This window comes from Typopeltis vanoorti, chromosome 13, assembly GCF_054136105.1.
Source record: "Typopeltis vanoorti isolate ZY-2024b chromosome 13, IOZ_Tvanoo_1.0, whole genome shotgun sequence".
Taxonomy (NCBI): domain Eukaryota; kingdom Metazoa; phylum Arthropoda; class Arachnida; order Uropygi; family Thelyphonidae; genus Typopeltis; species Typopeltis vanoorti.
Genome location: NC_143561.1, coordinates 88,237,051 through 88,260,703, shown reverse-complemented (window position 1 = coordinate 88,260,703; position 23,653 = coordinate 88,237,051). Strand labels below are relative to the sequence as shown.

Below are 23,653 nucleotides of genomic sequence, written 5' to 3'. Positions count from 1 at the left end.
GACTGATGGAATATTGATTCTTTTTGCAAATGGATAAATATGTCGTTAATATTTCATTAAATTAAATTTTATAAAGAATAATGAAATAATACTCTAAAAAGTTTCTGAATGATAGAATTATTAACTGAATACTTGTTTGCAAAAAAATTTTTCATTTGATTACAAAGTAAATTATAATGCTTGGCAAGAAATTATATTCTTGTTTAATCCTTTATCCAAGTGTAAGCAAAGAAAGTTTGAGCATGAAGTATCTTCATGAGTGGGCTACTTGTATGTTATGGCTAATGACTTCACATCAGTTGCCTTTGTATACCATAATGCAAAGCATTCCTCCTTTTGGACATGCATAATGCTGTGCATTGTTTGGGGGAGGCTCATGACCCAGACTAGTTTTAACTTTTATTGAGGTATCTATCTACTTCAATAAACGTTGAAACCAAGTGGAAGCAAAATTTGTTTGCTTTCACTTGGATAAAGGATTAAATAATAATGTAATTTCTTGGTAAGTATAATTTACTTTGTAACCAAGTGAAAAAAAAAACTTTCTGCAATTGTCTCTCATTCAGAGAATTTTCATAATAAGTTGATATGCCTTTTTTATCATTTGTCTATGAGAAATATATGACTTCTGCATTAATTCAACCTTGGTATCTTCCTGGATATGGCTCCACTAATGCGTTAGTGATGACACTATTTAGTTAATAATAGTAATGAATCTAGCATAACAATTGAAGAGAGGTAAACAAATGAAATTCTTATACAAGTAAAAATCAGAGAAGAGGAAACAGAAGGCAACTAAGACATATGCAAGAACTTAATATCTATATAAAATCATCAAAAAAATGGTATTAATAGAAAAATTGAGGATAATCAGAAGATATTAAAAAAACAAAGTAAAAAAAGAACAAAATCTAAAAAGAGAAGAAATGATGAAAAATATAAGGAGCAGATTGTGGATCGTAAAGCAAAGACTCCTCAGCTTTAGTTTATGGACTATGAGCAACCATCTCATGCCGATGTAGGGAAAGAGGGGTAAATTAAAGAAAACATAATAAAGTTCACTGATGCAAAGTTTTCTCAGTATGATGACCATGTACATGCTAAGAAAATAGCAAACTTCCAAATCAGGAACAGTAGTTATGAAATTGAAATAATGGCAAGCAACTGTAAAAACTGGAAACGAATTTACATAAAGCAGGCTACACAGTTGCTTCTTCACACAGTAAAGACCACATGAGGTTCATCCAAAATCTAGAAGTTAAGCACTTATCAGTTACCCTTCACTAGTCATGTCATGTCATGTCATGTCATGATTAGTGAAGGGTAACTGATAAGTGCTTAACTTCTAGATTTTGGATGAACCTCATGTGGTCTTTACTGTGTGAAGAAGCAACTGTGTAGCCTGCTTTATGTAAATTCGTTTCCAGTTTTTACAGTTGCTTGCCATTATTTCAATTTCATAACTACTGTTCCTGACTTGGAAGTTTGCTATTTTCTTAGCAAACTTCCAAATCAGGGATGGGATGGGACATGACATGTCATGTCATGTCCCGTCCCTTCTGCATTGCCTTATTAAATGTACAAGGATTCTACAGTCCAGTTAAATAAGAAACTCTATGGAAACTTATACTATGCCATAATATCAGATTTATTTTTTCTCCAAGAAACATACTTCTGTAGATATTCGATATAAAAACTTTAACAGATAGATACCCACCACTTTCTTATTGGAGCTTTGGAAGGTTTCAAAAGGGTTGGAGCAGAATTCTTATTGTTGTCCTCCCCTGGGGCCATTCTGTAATATTTAAAGGGATACATAATGAATCTTGACGACAGACTGAAAATATTGCGAATATGTAATCATCATCATCAAATTCCTGCCATGTACCCTCAAGGGGTGTACAGGATATGACAGTACTACATGAAAAAAAAATTACATCATTACTAACTTCCTATCTACAATTTTCCTCCAAATCAGTCTGTTACTTGTCAAGACTCCAACATTATCAGATCTTATGTTTCTATCGTCTAAGGCACTTTGTACTGTATCAATCCACCTATATCTTGGTCTTCCTCTGGGTCGTTTTGCTGCCAACCTGGCAGAGAACACTTGTTTTGCTAATCTTTCCTCACCCATTCTGTTTAAGTGACCATACCACCTGAGATTAGCTCTGCTAACACATTCCTGGATGCTGACAATGTCAAGTTCTTTCCTAATATCCTGGTTTTTAATATAATATTGCCATTGATGCCATCTGTTCACACCTATAATTTTTCTCAGGACTCTCATATCTGCGGTCTCTAGTCTTTGGTCAAGTGTTTTACTTCTGACCCAGCTCTCAGATCCATAAGCTAAAACTGGTTTGAACACCATCTTGTATACAGCTAATTTAGTGTTCCAACTAATTTCTCTCTTATTCCATATGAATTTATTCAATTCTATATTTAATTTACCATCTTCACTAAAAATCGTGCCTAAGTAGCTGAAATGTTTTACTTGTTCCACAGGTTCTCCATTCACAACACAGTTGACATTTTCAATGATTCTGCCTATTTTCATTGTCTTTGTCTTTTTATTGCTGACCTTCATACCATATCTATTACAACAGCTATTCAATTTAGTCAGAGAATCTTGCAGACTTGTAGCGGATTTATTTAGAAGTATAACATCATCTGCATAAAGCAAAGAGCTGACATTAACATCTCCAGTTTTGATATCATGTTTAATACCACTTTCCTTCATAATCTGATCCATATAGATAATGAATAACAGAGGGGATAATGTACATCCTTGTCTAACACCAGATTTAACATTAAATCTGGTGTTAGACAAGGATTTAACATTAAATCGTGTACTTCCTTCAATTCTCACTGCTGACTTACAACTCAAATAAAGACTAAGTATTGCTTGATATAATGCCCCATTGACACCATATAACTGCAGCGTATTGAATAGCTTCTCTCTTGGCACCTTGTCATATGCCTTTTCCAAATCAACAAAACTTAAATACAGCAAAACTTAAATACAGTATATGTAATAAGATTTATAAATGTTTATGCTCCATCCAGTGGAACAGTTAGACAAAAATTCTACCAGGAATTGAGCATATTTAGCATATTTATATAGTGCCCACTACATCATAGTAGCTGGAGATTGGAAATATATCAAAAACTCCACATTAGACAAAATAGGAGGACACTCCATGAGTGGAAAAGTAGAATATGTACATTTAAAAATGTCTTCATAATGCTCAGCTAGCAGGCATATGGAGGTTTCACAACCCTAATCTCTAGGCATAAACTTAATTGGTTCCCATCTTCATCAGATTTATGTTTCTTTTTTTTTTCTTATAAACAGAGTAATTCAGATAAAACATCTTGACATCATGTCAGATCATAATCCTGTCTTACTTAAATGCTGCTGCATTGAAGAAGTAGAAATTAAATGCGTGGATAGGCTTATGTGTTTGTCACACATGTTGAATTGGATTTAAACGGTATTTATGCAAACACAGATTGATAAGAAAATAACTATTTATTAACTTAAAAGCTAATATTTCACTGGTATTATATCCAGCATCTTCAGAGCACACAAACAAAGTTTGTTACAAATGCGAGACAACCACAATTCGAAATATTTACACAAACAATCACTTCATTACCCTTCTCAACAATATGGTATCTTAAAAACACTAACCCATAGAGCTAGAGAAATCTGTTCCAATGACATTGCTCTCACTGCTGAACTTTCTCACCTGTGCCACACCTTCCTAACCAATGGCCATAATCCCCATAAGATAGATAAAATACTAAATGCTACCCCAGAAATACCCCTCCCCACTATCTACCACAGAAAACTACAACAAAACTATCACCATCCCGTACATTAAAGGCACATCTGAAAAGATATCTAGGGTGCTTAACAAACACCAACTGCACACTGTATTTAAACCTTATATGAAATTCAACTCTCATCCGTTCACCTAAGAACAGATTCATTCCTTTATCGCATCCAGGAGTCTATGAAGTGCCCTGTTCTTGTCATTGAGACTCCTGGATGAGAAAAAGGAGTGAATCTGTTCTTAGGTGAACGGATGAGAGTTGCCAATTTCATATAAGGTTTAAATACAGTGTGCAGTTGGTGTTTGTTAAGCACATTAGATATCTTTTCAGATGTGCCTTTAATGTACGGGATGGTGATAGTTTTGTTGTAGTTTTCTGTGGTAGATAGTGGGGAGGGGTATTTCTGGGGTAGCATTTAGTATTTTATCTATCTTATGGGGATTATGGCCATTGGTTAGGAAGGTGGACATTCGCCTCAGTGAACACAAAAAATATATCCGGCACTTTCGTTATGGTGTGCTGGGGTATCCATGCTTTGGATACCCCAGCACACAGGATCAACTGGAAAAAAACAAAAGTACTGCACTGAAGCTTCTACAAGTCAGAGAGGTTGTTCCTGGAATCAACAGAAGCCTTAAAACATACTCCAAACACCTTAACAAGTATGGCTGTATAAATCTACCAAAGATTTGGGAGACAGTTTTATTTTAATTTTATTTTTTTCAAACTTTGGACTACTCTTTTTCATAAGTTTCAAGGACTACTATTTGGACTACTATATTTTTTTCAAAACTTTGGACTACTGTTTTTTTTTTTTTTTTTTTAATTTTTTTTTTATAACTTAGGTGGCACTGTATTAGGACTTTAGTCTTGTGTTGCATGCTGCAATTACTTATACTAGCCTCGCTGTTACATTGAATTGTGGTTGTCTCGCATTTGTAACAAACTTTGTTTGTGTGCCCTGAAGATGCTGGATATAATACCAGCGAAATATTAGCTTTTAAGTTAATAAATGGTTATTTTCTTATCAATCTGTGTTCACATCAATACTGTTTAAATCCAATTCAACAAGTAGAAATTAGTTTCAGACTATGGAGACTTCCACCAGATCTTTCCAACCAAATTTCCAAATCCTCTGTTGAAACTGGAATGATTTACCTGGAACTGGGATGGCATAGCCTATAAAGAATGCCAGACAAGAAAATCTCTAGGAACTGAGGGTCTAGGGATAGAACTTTACCATGAGGCTTGGGATTTCATTCTTCCCATTTTAGTTATACTTTAATTATTTTCTCTCTACAGGTCACATACCAAGTGAATTTGTAGCAAGCCATACCATCCTCATTCCAAAACCTAATAAATAGAGATCATACCTTAATCAAAATGGAAAAGGCATATGATAACAAGATGCCCAGAGAAATGCATTTCAAAATACTACAATTGTATGGGGTGAATGGAACATTATATAGAGCAGTGCATAGTCTATATTTAAGTTGTCAGTCAGCAGTTAGAATTAAAAGAAATACAGGAAGACAGATTGATGTAAAATCAGGTGTAAGACAAGGATGCTCGTTATCACTCGTATTCATCATCTATATGGATCACCTTATGAAAGAAAGTGGCATTCAAGCCTGATATTAGAATTGGAGATGTCAAACTTAGCTCTTTGTTTTATGCAGATAATGTTGTACACCTGAACACGTCGAGTACAAGTCTGGACAATTTATCGACTCCAAGTCTATCGACAAGGAGTCGATAAATAAATTGAATAACAGCTGTAACAAATTTGGCATGAAAATCGGCAATAAAAAGACCAAAACTATAAAAATAGGCAGAAAAATTGAACACAACAGGTGTATTCTGAATGAAGAGCCTATAGAACAAGTAAAATATATCAGCTATTTAGGCACAGTTTTAGTGAAGATGGCAGGTTAAATCTGGAAATAGACAACAGAATAAGCAAAGCTGGTATGGTGGGTAGCCAGCTGAATAAATTTATATGGAATAAGAGAATAATTAGCCAAAAAACCAAACTAGCAGCATACAAGACAGTGTTTCGGTTCTGAGAGAAATTAGGGGAGTGAACCAATGGCATCAATGGCAGATTTATATTAAAAATGAAGTTGTTAGAAAGGAGCTTGAAATTATTATCATTCAAGAATGTGTCAGTAGAGCTAATCTAAGATGGTATGGCCACCTAAATAGAATTAGTGAAGAAAGTTTAGCAAGACATGTGTTTGATTCCAAGATAGCAGGAAAGAGATCCAGAGGAAGACCAAGGTCTAGGTGGATTGATTCAGTCAGAAGCATGAACGAACTATTAGATATGACAATATTGGAGTGTTCACAAGTAATAGATTGATTTGGAGGAAAAGTGTTGATATGAGATTAATAATAACGTAAATTTAATCATGTAGTACTATGATAGTAACCTGAACACCCCCTTGGGAGTACATATCATGAAATTGAGGGTGATGATCAATTGATACATTGAAGTATTCAAAGTTATCCTACAATTAATTGCATTGGACCAATTAAGATAAGTGCCAGTGCACTATGCACTCTTAAAACTTTCATACATCAATAAAAATGCAACTATATTGTCAAATTGATGTGAAATTTGTAGCATAGGTTGCATAAGCCACACGACAGCACACCCAACCTAAATGCATGCAACATCACTGATGTGTGTGTGTCAGTAATGTCTTTAACACACACACACACACACACACACACACACACACACACACACACACACACACACACATACACACACACACACACATATATTCAACTGAAACAAAAGTTTCAAAAACAGTGTATGAAATTATATATATTAAGGACATATGTGCCTTACTACATACAAAGTGAAAACAAAAACCTCCAAGTCAATAAAATTTTACTTTATTAACATTTAAATACAACATAAGAAAGAAACTCAAACATTCCAAAAAACACAAATTGGGAAATATTTTATTTAATATACCAGGCATGTTTGCCATAAAACAGAAGAATTCATTTTTATTCACAAGAGTAAATAGATTTTTGTTCACTATGCCTATTCTTTTGAAGACTGAAGCAGAAATGCCTGTGTGGTGATAAACATCCCTTCTCCAGCCTTACAGCAGATGCAAGAAAAAAAAGTAGCTTTATTGTATCACTAAATTATCACTTACCAAGACAGTTAGTCTCTGTGCTATATGTAGTACTAGTTAGTGTAAATTTATTGACAACTGGAATGAAAACAACCCTGTATAATAAAGACAACTCCCTGGCCCACAAACACTACACTGCATACAGGCAGCATCATGTCTGTACATTGTATCTAACTAAATACATTGTCCTGACAATGTTTCAGATTTCAGCAATTACGTGATCGCATCTGTTCATAATGCAGTCATTGGGTGCAGAAACCAACCGAAGCAGATTTTCAAATGCAAATATATATAAACTTGAAATTAGAATTGCCTTTGAGATTTTCTGTATCATTAAGACAGTTACTAAATTTACAAAGTAAATAATAACAATTATTAAAATAACACCATTACTAAATTTACAAAGAATAGTTAATTTAAAACATTCAGACTAGCATGCCATATTTATATTTTAAACTTTATAAAAATTAGCTTGCTCAATGTGTAAAGGACATTATATACCGTCATTTAAGTTCCTGCTTGAAGTTAAACAATTGGGATATAAAACTACTTGGCTTGAATGTATTAAAGCTACAAAATGTGTGAGATACATTCTGATATTTTCTGTTCTATTTCATATTAAAAAAAAAAAATGTTAATCATTTTTTTTTTTGCAACCCACTAACAGGTTGCAATCTGCAGTTTAACAAACACTGTACTAAAGAGTATTATATGGAGAAGCAGAATCCAGAAGAAAGCAGATGACTAGTAGTTTGCCTCAGAGCACTGTACTTGGATCACTGCTATTTAATTTGTACAAAAATGAGCCAGTTTATCTGGCATTTTTCATCCCACAAGCAGGCAAACCGGCCCCATGAACATACGCTTCTACAGTCAAGAATATATCTCTCCAGTGGCAGACTAGGCGACAGGTCGGTTGGGAGTGATACTAACAAAGAAGTCGCATCTAAGTAACACGCGGACCCTGCATAGGAAGCGGGAATAACGCGTAGTGAAAGAAGAAGAAGATATTAATGATTTGAAGGAAAATATTTTCTTATGCAAAATTGGATAGTGTAATGGTTAATCAAGTTGATGTAGAGAACTTGCCTGAAGATTTAAATGACAGATATTATGGGCAAAACATAATGGATGCCAGTCTAATGTGGAAAAGTGTAAAATTATTCATTGTGGGATGAAAAGATTATAAACTGTGTACTACATAGATTGAACTGTACTCCAGGAAATTAAAGCTTGGAACTTGGAGGTGTTGGTGGATAGGTATTTAAAGTTCAGAAGACATATTGCAGAGGTGGCCACGGTATTCATATATGACTTTGATTTAGTCATATATGAATTAATCTTGGGGATATAATTCAGATATGGCTCAATCTTAATCATTTGCCTCAGAATACTCTCTAGAGGCAAGTAATGAAGATAGTGGTGGCTTGTAGAATGCTCCATTTGAGGATAAATAATTTGTTGTGGTTAGGCTAAGAATCCCCTCCCCATTTTTATCCATTTTATATATATTTTTTTGTAATTTTTATTTATTTTTTAGATAGTCTGGGAACCCTGCTCTAGAGACCAAACATGGAACTTTTACAAGTCACATCAGGCCTCCAGTAATAAGTGGGGGTGACGGTGGTTTCACACCGGGCAATGAAATTCATCTCCCACCTAAATCACAAACATTACAGCAGGTTTCGAACCCGTGACCTGTCAGTTGGAGAGTGGGCACACCAATCACTCGGCCAACCAGGCTAGCAGGATACTAAAAAATATTAAAAGGTTTTTATAAGATTGATGTAGAGAACATTTTTCAGCACTTGACTAGATGGGACAGAACAAGTGGTCATCCCTGAAAATTGAGTAAGAATGTGGGTTGGTGGAGTCTGTTGTGAGTAATTTGTTAGTAAATGCATTCAAGTAGAGGTATGACAGGTATTACGTGGATAGCCTGACTTCTCATGTTGAATATTCAGACCACATGAAGATTGCCATGCAGTAATAATAAGAATTAGTGATGTTACTAATATAAGTGGCTACTCTATGTTTAGGGTGGTTAATGTTTGAAATCAAGATGTATTAAAGATGTGTTCTCTGTAAAGCAGCTGAGGATCATCTTTCATTGTCTCTTGCAACACAAGGATATGAGTTTTCTGTTCTATGTAATAGTCACTATGATAAATCAGATACCAAAATCAAATTGGCATATCTACTGTTTTGTTCATTTGCTAATTACAAATGGTTCTAGGGTCACTTTTGCCAGTGATTTCTAAGCAATTGGACTGGCTTCATTCTTATATATATATATTTCATTTATTCATTTATTTTCCTAGGTTCTCCTTGCACAAGTGGCCGAAGTTCACTTTCAGGATCTCCAAAGACATCTCGCAGAATATATTCTAAATCTGCAGTAAGTACCTGATTTGAATATTTGAGAATTCAGGTTTCTGTTATGTTTTATCTGGTGTTATATCTTTTGTAAGTAAAAAAAGAGTGAAAATATTTTTCAGCTGGGGTAGTAATGTCATTTGCTTAATCTTTGGTTGAGAGGAGAATTATTTTATGTTATATCTGTATGTTATCCATCAAGTTAACTTACTGGGATATTAACTGAAACCCATGAATTTCAGGGCTTCTTTGCTGTTGATTCACTTAGATTTTCTGGAAGTAACTTCAGATTATAATCCTTTGTAGTTCTCATTACCTGGCTTGACAGTCATGGTTATTTGTAGATAGTAGAAGCTATTCATCTTACAGGCTAGATTTGAATCTCATCATGGTATGGATGTTTGTTGAATGGCTTTAGGTGTTAGATAATTTTCATCACCCTGTGAAAGACTAGTGCCCTATTTTGGCAACTTGAAGCTTGATAAAATATCAGGTGAGGTCTTTTCTAGAGCAGGATTCCCAGATTCTGTAATTCTTAGCATACCTGCCTACTGTAATAATTGTAACCTTTAATGATTGGGAGATTGTCATTTAAAAAAAAGAAAAAAAAAACGTAGACAGAAAAGATAGCATTTCACGTTGCATAAACAAACCCATAATACTTTAGTCAACTGTTTAAACTAAACTCTAATAACAATGAGTACTTATGACATCTTTGAATCCAGAATATGTCACCCTTTTATTGCTTAATGGTCAAGTTCATCTTTTCCTGCATATTCTTCTAAAATATAAATGTCAATTGTTGTACTGATGAGAATCTAGGAATTTTCCTGCTAATATTCACACAGAATCATTTATGTCCTTTACACTAAACATGATTATAGTATTACCACTTGTCACTTAGCTCCTTTATGTTAAAGTTTATTACCTACTAGTTCAATGAAGTACACTCAATGGACAAAACATTAGAGATAGGGGTGATGGGAAGTTGACACTGCCCCCCCCCCCCCCCCCCCCCCCGTGCACGTGCAGAGTGAAACATATCCCAACCAAATGCAGACGGTAACTAGGCAGACATCGGGCTTCCCAACAGTGTATCGCAATCCATGAACATGGGTAAATGTGGCATTCTTAGTTTAGGGTGGTTAATCATGGATGTATTATCGGGGCAAGACAGATGGGTCATTCTATCGGCCAAGTGGTAAGAACTCTAGTGTTCTCGAGCGCAATCATATCAAGGATCTACTGCAAGTATACCATTGATGACCAGGGTCGGCGTGCACTGTCCAGGCTTGTACAGACCAACCCCAGTGCAACAGCAGCACAAATCACATCCAGTTTCGGTGTTGGAGGTCCTAAGCATTGTCAGTGAGTTTAAATTAATAAGAGAAAGAGGCATGACTGGATCTTTATCCATTTTCTCAAGGTCACTAAAATAATTCCAAAAGAATTGCCGATTGCATTGTCTGATTTTGATTATTATTATTACTCAAGGATATTCATGGGGGTCTGAAGACCCATTACAGAAGGTCCACAGCCCTTTTACATCGCCCTTACCTGAAGCAGAATGTTTGTCTCTCTCTCTCTCTCTCTTCTTATACATCCTCCATAATATTTTATTTTATTTTATTATTTTTTTTTTTTCAGCTCCTGCTTAATTATGTTATTTATCCATCTAGCTCTTACCAAATTTTTCTCCTGACTCTGGATATACAGTCTGATAATGCTTCTTTCAGTTATCCTTCCCTTTGACCATCTCCCATGCACTGATAACTTCCTTCCCTTGTTGATTCTTATGCCATGGCATTCTTCAAACTGCCTCCTAAGCTTGTCATAATCACCTGCTTCTTTCATAGTTCTCTAAATAGATGCATAGTTCTCTTTACCTCTTCTTAACAGAAGTCTTCACATGTGGAAACTTCTCTGCTCAGGACTTCATGATCACTTTTTTCTGCAATTGGAGATAGTGTAGTTACCTTGGTAATTGACAAAGCCTATGATGCTGTTACCAAATTACCACACTAAAATTTCCAGTCCCTTCCAATACAGGCCGTTTCAGTTAGTTAACTCTTGGTATCTATATAAGTTCTGTTTTCTTCCTTCCTTTCATGTGATCTTTCCTCTCTTTCAGTTTATGTCCTCATTGAAGTCCTCCAGAATAATTACTTGCCCTGCACTCATGTGCTAATTTTCTGATGAAGAGTATCCACATCTCCTCCTGCCTTGTGGGTAGGACAAAATATATAGCAACAGCTCACTATATTTTTTGTCCCACTGGTCTCTATCTCACACTATATTGCTTCAAATGCACTGCTGTATTCATCTCTGTACTGTTCTACTTTTGTTGGTTTGCACTTCTGCTATCAGTCCACTCCCCATTTTCTTCTCTGTCTTTCCTGAAAATACTATACCCCTCACATTCTGTATCATCCTCTCTAATGCTTATAACTTTTGGTTAAGTTGATGTAACAAATGCTAAAACTGTTCCCACTTTATTTTGAATGCTTCCAACAGTGTTCCCTTTTACCTGTGACCACCCTTACATCTTGTGTAGACTTCTAAACTTGGAACCTGAAAACTGTATACAGCATTTTCTGATCACCCTCACATGCTTGCCTTTATTCTCCCCCCTCCCCACCAGTAATAGTTCTAGTTTTCCTAATTCTTAACTCTCATTTGATAATGCTTTTTCATCGTCGTCATCATCATCATCAAATTCCTGCCATGTACCCTCAAGGGTGTACAGGATATGATAGTACTACATGAAAAATTTACATCATTACTAACTTCCTATCTACAATTATCCTCCAGATTAGTCTGTTACTTGTCAAGACTCCAATATTATCAGATCTTATATTTCTTTCCTCTAAGGCACTTTGTACCATATCAATCCACCTATATCTTGGTCTTCCTCTCGGTTGTTTTCCTGCCAACTTGGCAGAGAACACTTGTTTTGCCAATCTTTCCTCACCCATTCAGTTTAAATGACCATACCACCTGAGATTAGCTCTGCTAATGCATTCCTGGATGCCAACAATGTCAAGTTCTTTCTATATTTTCCTCATTTTTAATATGATATTCCCATTGATGTAATCTGTTCACGCCTCTAATCTTTCTCAGGATTCTCTTATTTGTGTTCTCTAGTCTTTGGTCAAGTGTTTTACTTCTGATCCAGCTCTCAGATCCATAAGTTAAAACTGGTTTGAACACTGTCTTATAACTAATTTCTCTCTTATTCCATATGAATTTATTCAGTTGACTTCCTACTATACCACCTTTATTGATTCTGTTGTCTATTTTTATATTTAATTTACAATCTTCACTAAAAATCGTGCCTAAGTAGGTGAAATGTTTTACTTGTTCCACAGGTTCTCCATTCACAATGCAGTTGTGGATTCTTTGTCTTTTTATTGCTGACCTTCATACCATATCTATTACAACAGCTATTCAATTTAGTCAAGGAATCTTGCAGACTCGTAGCGGATTTATTGATAAGTATAACATCGTCCGCATGAAGCAAAGAGCTGACATTAACATCTCCAATTTTGATATCATGTTTAATACCACTTTCCTTCATAATCTGATCCATATAGATAATGAATAACAGAGGGGATAATGTACATCCCTGTCTCACACCAGATTTAACATTAAACCATCTTCCTGTACGTCCTTCACTTCTAACTGCTGACTTACAACTCAAGTAAAGACTAAGTATTGCTTGATATAATGCCCCATTGACACCATATAACTGTAGCGTATTGAATAGCTTCTCTCTTGGCACCTTATCATATGCCTTTTCCAGATCTACAAAACTCAAATAGAGATCTTTGTTATATTCCCATGATATCTCCACTATTTGTTGTAAAGTGAAGATCTGATCCTGACAGCCTCTATTTGGCCTGAATCCACCTTGTTCTTCACCAAGTTTTCTTCTACAATTCTTCTCAGCCGTTTCTCAAGTATACTTGCATATATCTTACCAGGAACACTCAATAGGAGAAATACCCCTGTAATTCTCACATTCAGTTTTATTTCCCTTATGTACGGGTACTATGAGAGCTCTACTCCAATCATTGGGAATGCATCCCTCTGTCCAATCCTTCTGAACTATGCAGTCCAGCCACTGCAAGACTTTTATACCACCATACTTCAGCATTTCTGGTTGAATATCATCTACTGCTGCTGCCTTTCCACATTTTAAGCCTTTGATGGCTTTTTCTACTTCAAGCATGGATATGTATTCCTGACTGCATGCCTGGTCAGTGTTTTTTACCACTGTGCTGTCATCACTGCTTGTTTCATTTAGCAGTTTTTCAAAGTAATTACTCCATACTTCAAGGATATCTTTTTCTCCCGTTTTCATGTCACCTTTATCATCTCTAACTCCTTTTACAGCACTCTTTCCTCCATTTCTAAGCTTCTTCAACAACCTCCAAAATATTTTGCCATCTTCTTGATATTTCTTTTCTATGTTCTTGCCATAGTCCTCCCATGATTTTTGTTTAGCTAGTTTTACACAGTGTTTAGCTTTCTTACATTTGTCTCTGTATTCTCTAAGAGCACAAGCTGACTTCTTTGCCAGGAACTTTTGATATGCTTTTTTCTTTTGCTTCACTGCCTCTTTAACTTCGTGTGTCCACCATGGAGTTCTGATTTTTCTGTCCTTGCAAACAACCTCACCACATGCCTCTCTGGCTGAATCAGTCACGGTTTTCTTCAAGGCTTGCCACTGAATCTCTAAAGTTTGGTTCCTGTTCTCAAACTCTTTCATTTTTTCTTCATTAATCTTTGTGTATTTTAGTCTACAGTTCACATCTGAGAGCTGCTCAACTTTTATTTGCTTTAAAACTTTCTTACATGTTATTCTTTTCAATATGAAATTCAGTTTTATCCTGCTGAAGACTAAACAGTGATCACTTCCAATTTCAAATCCTCTGTACACTCTGGTGTCCTGCAGAAATGAGAAAACATCACTCTCAACAATAACATAGTCAATGAGACTTTTCTTATTTCTTGCCTTTTCTCTCCATGTGAATTTGTGCACATTTTTCTGTTGGAACATGGGGTTAGTAATAACTAGTCCATGTCCTGAGTCGAAATCCAACAAATATTTACCATTATTATTAGCTTTGCTCTTTTCTCTAAATTTTCCCAATATATTTTTGTATGTCTGATAATCATTTCCTACTCTGCTATTTAGATCCCCAACAAGGACCAACTTTTCCTTTTTCATTGTGTCAGATGCTTTCTCTAAAGCCTCAAAAAATTCCTCCACTTCTACCTTAGTAGAACCTTCTGTGGGACCATAGGCACAAATAAGTCTCATTGTCCAGTTTCCCCAATCTGATATTTGCCCACATCACTCTACTTGAGACTGCTTGCCATTCAAGAAGATTAGCCTCGTATTTAGTGTTGAATACAATGGCTACTCCTTCTTTTCCTTGATTGTCATTGCCTGAATATAACATTTTGTATTTATTGCTCAGAAAGATCTCACCAGTTTTTGTTTTTTTTGTTTCAGTAACCCCTATTATGTTGATCTGGTACTTATCTAATTCCTCAGCTAGCTGCATTTCTTTGCCATTCAGGCTTCTTATGTTGATAGTATCGCTCTTTAACTCTGGTGATGTTGAGTTGGGGTGTTTTTTCAAATTTTTCAGATTTAATGCTTTTTCTAGGTACCTAAATCCAAATCTATTCAAATGCAGTCCATTGGCCATATATATGACCTTTTATCTATTAAATTCACTCTGCACACCATTCCTCTTACACACAGTCTATGCATTGACTAATTTTATGATTTATCTTCAGTCTGTCTTATATCATGGTAGCAGACTCACAATCTTTGCTCTCTCTCTCTCTCTCTCTCAATTTTTCTTCTTCTTCCAATAACCCTTTCATATCTTCTCTTATTCCATATATCACCCAGCAGACACAACAGAGACAACAAAGTTGTCTCTTTCACTTCTGTTTCTGCACCATAACAGTCTCACTAACATCTTTAATCTTCACACTGGAAAGCGCAGTTTTATGCTATCATGAAGCATGCCTCTTATAGAATCACAATACAAAACTTTGTCTTTATACTTCCTCTTTTGCTCTTTCGTACTTTGCTTTCTCTTTTCTCATACTCCTACTTTCTTTTACTTCTCTGCTTTACTACTTCCCACATGTTTCTCCAGTTTGTCTTTCTTTGTCTCTCTTTGTAAAAGATCACACAAGCACACCATCTCCCAATACCACTCTTAATCTCCTGATATTCCACTGCTTTTTTTTTTAATGTGATCACTCATACATTTCCCACCTTGCTCACGTCTACTGTTATGCATTCCATCTACAGTCTCATTGAGCTCATATTTTTGTGCCTTTTCTTAGCAACACTCATTTCACTATCGCATTTCTTATTTTCATAGTACTTTTGGCATACTCACTCACCAGTTTTTTTTCTCTCCTTCCAGACATCTTTCACTCTTTATAAAAAAAATGCATCTCATCTCTATGCATCCAACAAAATCCTTTCTGTCAAATTGCTCTGCCAATGGCATCTGACTGCTATTATTTGCCATACATTAGTGCGTATCAAAAACAATGTACAATACAGTATACAGTGAACATTTTTTTAAATAACTAAAAAAGTAAACTCACCTTGACATTGCATAAAAACAAGAAATATTACAAATAAGCTTATTTTTTAAAAATAATAATTAATAATAATAATATTATTATTCTATCATTGCTCCTCCAGGAGTCCAAGGACTCTTTGAGAGAGAGAGAGGACCCTTTTTAGTCACTCATGAATAAATACTGCTACATCTCCTTTTGAATATATTAGCCAAAAACATATTCATAACATCTAACAGTAGCCTGTTTATTTGTTTATTAAAAAAAAAACCTGGACTTCACATGCATCCTCAGCTTCCAGGAATGATCCCAAGTTCATCCTAATCTGCCAAAATCTGGAAAATCTAATCTGAATCTATATGATCCTCTTATGTTTCTATCATATCTGTCTATTCCTCAAACTTTGTAAACACAGTCCCTTAATCTCTCCTCATATACACACTTCCTTAAGCCAGTACCATCCTAATTACTTGCCTGTGAATGTTTTCAGCTGTCTTACCATCTCCTCAGATTCAGGTGACCATATCTGTGTACAGTAGTCCAGATGTGGTCTTATCAACTCCTTGCGGATTGGAATAATAGCTTCCTTTTACTTAAAAGTTAATGTTCTATTCCATATTGCAGTTATCTCATGCAATGTCAGATACTCAGCTTGTAATGTTTCAGTCCAAAATGCATAACTTTGCACTTAAAAACATTAAACTACCACTTATTAACATCTTCATAGAGAAATGGTTTGTCTGTTCAAGCTGCAGAAATTCTGTAACAGTATGTTCTTTACTGTTACTTTACTAATATTATATTGACACTCATTAACATCTTCCTAGAGAAATGATCTGTTCAAGCCTTCAGAGATTTGATACCAGATATGTCCTTTACTTACCCTGACTCAGCATCATCATCAGTAAATAATTAATTTGATATCATCCTCTATATCATCTCTAGTATCATTAATATACAAATTAAATAACAATGGACCAGGTACATTGGTATAAAGCTTAGTGGTACTTCCTTTTCATGAGCATCTCTATACATTACTTTCTAATGTTTGTCAGTCAGTCACTGTCCTATTCATATCACAAGTCTATTTTGCATATCCATCCCTCTGAGTTTGTATGACAGCATCGCATATGAAATTCTATCTGATGTGTGGGCAAAATCCATAAGTCTTCTGGTATATCCATTTCCCTCATACAGCTTGGCTGTCACTATTATAATACATGAGTTCATTGCTAAAGCAAAATCTACCTTTAACAAAACTATCCTGTCCTTTATAGAAGACCATCGTGCTATCTATCCACTTTGGATGCAGTGCTTTACCATTCTTTCCAGTACCTTTATGATACCAGAGATATCGATTGGTCTGTAATTTATTGCATTAATCTTAGCTCCACTTTTGTGTAATGGAGTTATCTTGCTCTCCCCCTACTCATTAGGAATCATTTGTGAGTTGAGGCTTGTATTGAATAACCATGTCAGGGATATTGCTAATTACCCTCTTGCCCATTTCTTCAGCATTCATGCCAATATCCCATTGAGAAGTTTAAATCAAGCTCTTGCAATAGCTTTAATATCTCTCATTCCCCCATATTTTTTTTTTCATACAGTTTGCTCTCAGTATTTTAGAGAGTTCATGTGCCTACCCGAAAGTGTAGCTTATGCAATTGAGTACAGTAGACTCCTGCTTTATGATTCCCTCTTTTATCATGGGTAAAATTTTTCTGTCATGACTTAGTGAAATGCTGGATGGCAGATGCAATGTGATCAGGATGCATCCAGCATACAAACAAAATACTGCATTTTAATTAGTATGAATGAATTCTAATAACTGAATCAGTGTGGTTTATTTTTTATCCAGTGATTGAGTTTAATGTTGCAAAATATTGCATACATAATTGCACCTTAAAAAAACTGTGATTTTTAGTTGCTGTGTCTGGATTACAGTTGCAGAGAGAAAGTTGTAGTAAACTGTTAAAGTAAATTTTTGTAATTTACCTCACTCTTCACATATTTTCAATTTAGTTTACAATGTAGTACTTATGTCCTGAAAAACGTCCACAAACAGGAAAATTGAATTTGAGAATTAAAATCCTTAAATCAGCAGAAAGCAATAACACTTTATAATTGTCATAAATCATACCCTAATTTCACAGACTCACTGTCATTTAATTTGAGATTAAGTTCGTAGAAGAGAAGCTTGAAATTTTTTTAGCTTTCAGAAATCCAGAATGAAATTGAAACATGTTCTAGGTTTTATAATCATTCACTTCTATGATAAGCACCATCTTAAGAATTACACAAAAAAAATTATTATAGAGTTCATGCTCTATTTATAGGAACTTAACTTCAATTCAATGACACTGAGTCTGTGAAATTAGGGTTTGATTTATGATAGCTCACTTAACAATGGTTTCCCAGCAACTAATTAGGTTGTTGTAAAAGCAGAAATGTACTGTACCTAACAATTCAACTATGTCTAGTGCATCAGACGCTTCTCTAAGGTTGTTCTTTCATGGTCATTCTCTTGCTATATAACAATAAAATTCTCTTAGAGTTCCCTTGTACCATTCAGCTGATTTCTTTTCTTAACCTGATTTTGCCTCCTCACATGTCACACTTCTGGTCCAATCTTTATACTGCTCCTCATCTCTTCTCATGATATCAGATCCACAATATTCTGTTTTTATGCACTTGCATTAAAGCATTATTTTTTTGCTTAATTCTGATGCAGTGTTATTCTCCTAACTCTTTAATTGTGATACTATCACAATTAAACCTACTTATAGTTCCATATATACCCCTTCTTGGTCAGGTTTCTTACACACATTGTCCTAACATTCTCCCCTCCCAAGTCAAAACTGCATGATCACGCCCACCAATTGGAGACAAAACAGTAATCTCATTTATAGACAGATTTTCAGACACTGTTATTGGATCCAGTGTTCTTGTACCTTGAGCCTATCATGTGCTGCTTAAGGTAGTTATCTCTTAGCAGTTCTCTAAATTCTTTTGTCTTGCATGCTTTCTCCCACATTCACATATGTCATTCTGTATCTCCTTAATTGAAATCACCCATAGTGATTGTTCTCCTCATATGCATAAGATTTATCTCTCAGTGCAATTTGCGGTCATCTTCAGATGATCTGGTCTGCAGCAGCAGCATCCAATTATGTATTTTTTTTCATATGAACCTCTAACACCAAACATCCTCAGACCGATTGCCTATATTACTAATTCTACCTAGAGATTTTTATTCTGGTTGGATTTAACTCACTCGTCTGCGATCATTACAATACTTTCCCCTCCTCCTATTCATGTCTCCTTGCATACAACAAATCCATCACATTCTATTATTAAAAGGATTTCTTCTGCAGTCAGCCAAGTCTGATTAATGATAATAATTTTTGGTCTTACTATATCTCCTAATGCAAAGAATGATTTTTGTATTATTTTAAATTTAAATTAACAGAAATGTCTATATTAACATGCAGTCTTTTCCAAAATACTGCAAAAAATCATCAACAGTCAACTTCTCTACTACCTAGAGAGCTACCAGTTAACTAGTGACCACCAGAATGTATTTCATTAATCTAGATGCATGTCTGATTTTTTAGCCTTCATCACCTACCACTGGACATGTGTCATGGAAAGGTTTGGAGAAACGGGCTGTCATTCTTGGCACATTTGATACTGGCCTTGAGAGTTCAGATGGTGAGTGAAGATTATGAATAGTATGCTAGCAGAGTTATGTGAGGAGAAAAGTATGCATTTTATGAATGTTTTGGGATGAATTTTAGGGATGGATGGAGCTGTATAAAAGAAATGGGCTACATTAAAATGGATTTGGTGTGAGTCAGCTGGAGAAACCGTTGCTACAAGAGAGAGAGAAAGTAATGACTGAAGTGAAAGGAAGACCAGAGGAAGAAAAAAGTGATGTGAAAAGAAGGAGAGGAGAGTAGAGTATGGGAGCTTATGAATAGAGAGGTGAGTGGCATGAGTGAAAAGAATGAAAGGAAAGGAACACAAGACAGACAACAAAATGGGAGGGGGATCTTGGCTGACAGGGAGATACTGTAGGGATACTAATTTTCCCAGTTTATTCAAGAGGATTTGAATAGACTGGGAGAATGAGTGGGGCTACCAGTTCACTGTAGCAAAGTGTCAGGTTTTAAAATTTGGAAAGAAAAGATGTGATGTAGTGTATAAGATTGGTGGGGATGATGGTGGATTAAGACTTAATTTCAGGACATTTTGCTGAAATTGTGATGGTGGCACAGTGGATTATTGCAGTGATGCAGAAAAAAACATGCCGCGTAGTTATGATTCCATTGTATAAGATTTTGATCAGACTGCATATGGATTACTGTGCATATATTTGGTCACCTGGTTTTCAAAAGGATGAAGAGATGTTGGAAAGGGTTTAGAGATGATCGATTAAAGTAGTTTATGGTCTCTGGAATGTTGAGTTTGAGGACAGACTGAGGGAATATAAATTGCAGTCTAGTGGATAGAAGGGGGGGGGGGAACATAATTGAGACATATAAGTTAGTAAGGAGTAATTACCAGATTAATGTGAATGAAATTTTTCATAGAATTGGTGATGAAAAAAAAGAGGTCATCCCCAGAAGCAGCTTCTGGGATGACCTCTTTTTTTTGTATAAGGGAAGTGTGAGCAAAGGGTTGATTAGGTGGTCGATTTGGATTTATAGCCAAAGTGACTCAGGCTATGAGGTCACTGTACTGTAACTGTTATTTGTATGTATTCTAATGGCTTGTTTGCTTGTTTTTCGAAATGAAAAGCAACGGGGGTGAGGAGTAAATTTTTTGCGTGGAGAGTGGTAGGTGATTGGAATGCATTGCCTGAAAATATAATGAGTGTGGTGATAGTGAATGCTTTTAATATGATGAGATGTTTGTGTAAGAGTGGGACTTCTTGCATTGAGTCTTTTGACTCCATGGAGGTCTGATGATGATGATGATGATGATGATGCTTTCCAAAGCATTTCGAGTGTGTTTGTCATTGAGGCATGCTCAAAAAGTTGCCTGCCTTTGATCTACCTGCTGGTTCACTTCATGTTATGGTTGATGGCTTCCTCTGTTTGAGCTTCATACAGATGCTTGGAGTTTCCCACAGTTCTATTCTATCATCCTCTTTCTCCTTTACATAAATAGCCCATTCTTAGTCACCACTAATCCTGACAACAGCATAGCTTCAAGATCAGGGTCTTAAACACTGATCTCATACCATCTTTCAATGAGAGCAATAGTAACCTGATCTTTCAATGCCTCCAAAACACAGTCTTGTCTTTTCTTATGAAAAAGCAATCTCAACTCACCTACCCTTTCCCTTAGTAATACACAAATTATCATACTGGATAAGATCTTTCTTTTCTTGGAATGATATTTATCTCCAGTCTCTTCTGGCACAAATACATCACATCTATAGTAACTTCAACCTCTAAAATGCTATGCATTCTTTTCCACTGTAGATGCTACTTTTCATCTATCCAACCAACTCTATACAAATGTCAAATCCACCCATTCTTAGAATACTGTTCACATATTTGGGATGGTGCACCTAAATTCTCTCTAAAAATTCTGAATGCTATCCCAAGGAGAGTGATTTGGCTGGTAGTCGACCCCTTCCTCATTAACTCACTTCAATCTCTTTCTTATATAGAGAAACCTGTAGAGTATTCATAAATATAAATTCACACGTATGCCACAGTAATTAACTTTTGAGTAATATATAAATATTTTGCCTTAAGTATCATAAGACATCATCAGTACAGTTATAAACAACAATAGGAATTACATTAAAAAACAAACAAACACATTAGTGTGCATGCTTACTGGAATCCCTCTTTGTATACAGTAGCGTTTTTAAGGACTAAATTCTATTGGGCTGTAATTAAATTAGTTTTAAATTGATAAATTTATTTTATGTAGTTGAGGATAACAATTTCCCAAATTTTTGGGATAGTGAGACAGTCATTATGGTTAAGATTAGGTCTGTGCTGTAAGGTTTCAGCACTTTCTTTATACAAATGCTCATGTTTATATATGGATCGATGTAGTCGAAAATGCCAATGACAGGATCCCATGGCAACACACCGTGTTGCCATCGGATCCTGTCATTGGCATTTTCAACTGCATTCTGTGCGAGACCTGATTTGTGAGGTTTGATAAGACAGAGGTGGGTCTTGAGGTTCAGAGATGCATTTATTTACAGATCTTCCTGTTTGCCCATAGCATGACAAGTTACAAGAACATGGCATTTCATATATGCCAGGTAGCATCAGTGGTGAGGGTTTGCCTTTTGGAGAAGGTAACAAATTGTGAATTTTGTTTATTGGTTTATAGGTAGCAGCGAGTTTGTATTTCTTCAAAATTTTTGACACACATTCAGAGATGTCTTTGATATTTGGTATAGGAGTCCTGTGAGTTCTTCTTGTTTAGGTTGACGTTTTGGAGGTGGCTAATCATTTTTTGAGTTATTATTGGATTAAATCCATTTAGTGAGGCTGTATCTTTAATAATTTCCAATTCTTATTTTAAAAATTCTTCAGAAGAACAAAATTTGTGCTCTGGATACCAAAGATTTTATGATGCCATATTTTTGAGATGGACGGTGAGCCGATGTATTGTGTATATAACAACCTGAAAAAGTTGGTTTTCGATAGACTGAAGTGAAAATGGACCCATCTTGATTACCTTGGATGTGTACATCGATATTGTGGAATTATCGAAATTTACAACTACATTAGGTTACTTCACATGGTAAAATAAAATATATAAACAAGAGGAAGGAACAACAGTGGGCTGACCCTTGTCACCTAACTTAGCTATCTTTTTTCTTGAACACTTAGAAGAAAGAATTTTCACTCTTGACCCAAAACGAACAGTATGGCTACAATATATTGATGACTTATTTGCAGTCTGGAGTCACATGGAACAAGAACTTTACTTATTTCTAAATAATATCAACAACCTACATCCTTGCGTCAAATTCCACTAGAAAAGGAATCATCGCAAGATATTTCCTTCCTTGATGTTCACATCCAACATAATCAGGATGGTTCCATTTTCAAGAAATGGAATAAGAAAACATTTTAGATATTTAGGCACACTTTTTAGTGAAGGCAGCAAATTTAATATGGAAATAGACAACAGAATTATCAAAGATAATTCTGTTGTCTCTTTCTGTATTTAATACTGAATAAATTTGCATGGAATAAGAGATAAATTAGTCAAAACACTAAACTAGTAGTATACAGGAGTGTTCAAACTAAGAGCTTGGTTAAAAATAAAACTCTTGAACAAAGACTGGAGACAGACCACAAATATGAGTTCTGAGAAAGATTAGGGGAGTGAATAGATAGCATTAATGGCAGTATTATAATAAAAATGAGGATATAAGTAAAGAACTTGACATTGTTAGCATTCAGGAATATGTTAGCAGAGCTAATCTCAGGTGGTATGGTACCTAAAGAGATTGGGAGAGGAAAGGTTAGCAAAACAGATATTTGTTGCCAGGATGGCAGGAAAAAGACCCACAGGAAGACCAAAATTTAATTGGATTGATATAGTAAGAGTGCTTTAGAAGACCAAAATATAAGATCTGGCAGTATTGGAGTCCTGACAGATACTGTCTGACC

The 23,653-nt window shown here is 35.4% G+C and overlaps 1 protein-coding gene across 1 annotated transcript in view; it reads left to right on the top strand.

Moving 5' to 3' along the window:
* The window catches only part of LOC150100342 (serine/threonine-protein kinase DCLK1-like), a 427,047-nt gene that overhangs the window by 115,532 nt on the left and 287,862 nt on the right, over positions 1-23,653 (top strand). Inside the window, exon 5 of the mRNA XM_090402717.1 lies at positions 9,320-9,396. Coding sequence (XP_090258843.1) covers positions 9,320-9,396 — 77 coding nt within the window. The remainder of the gene's footprint in view (positions 1-9,319; positions 9,397-23,653) is intronic.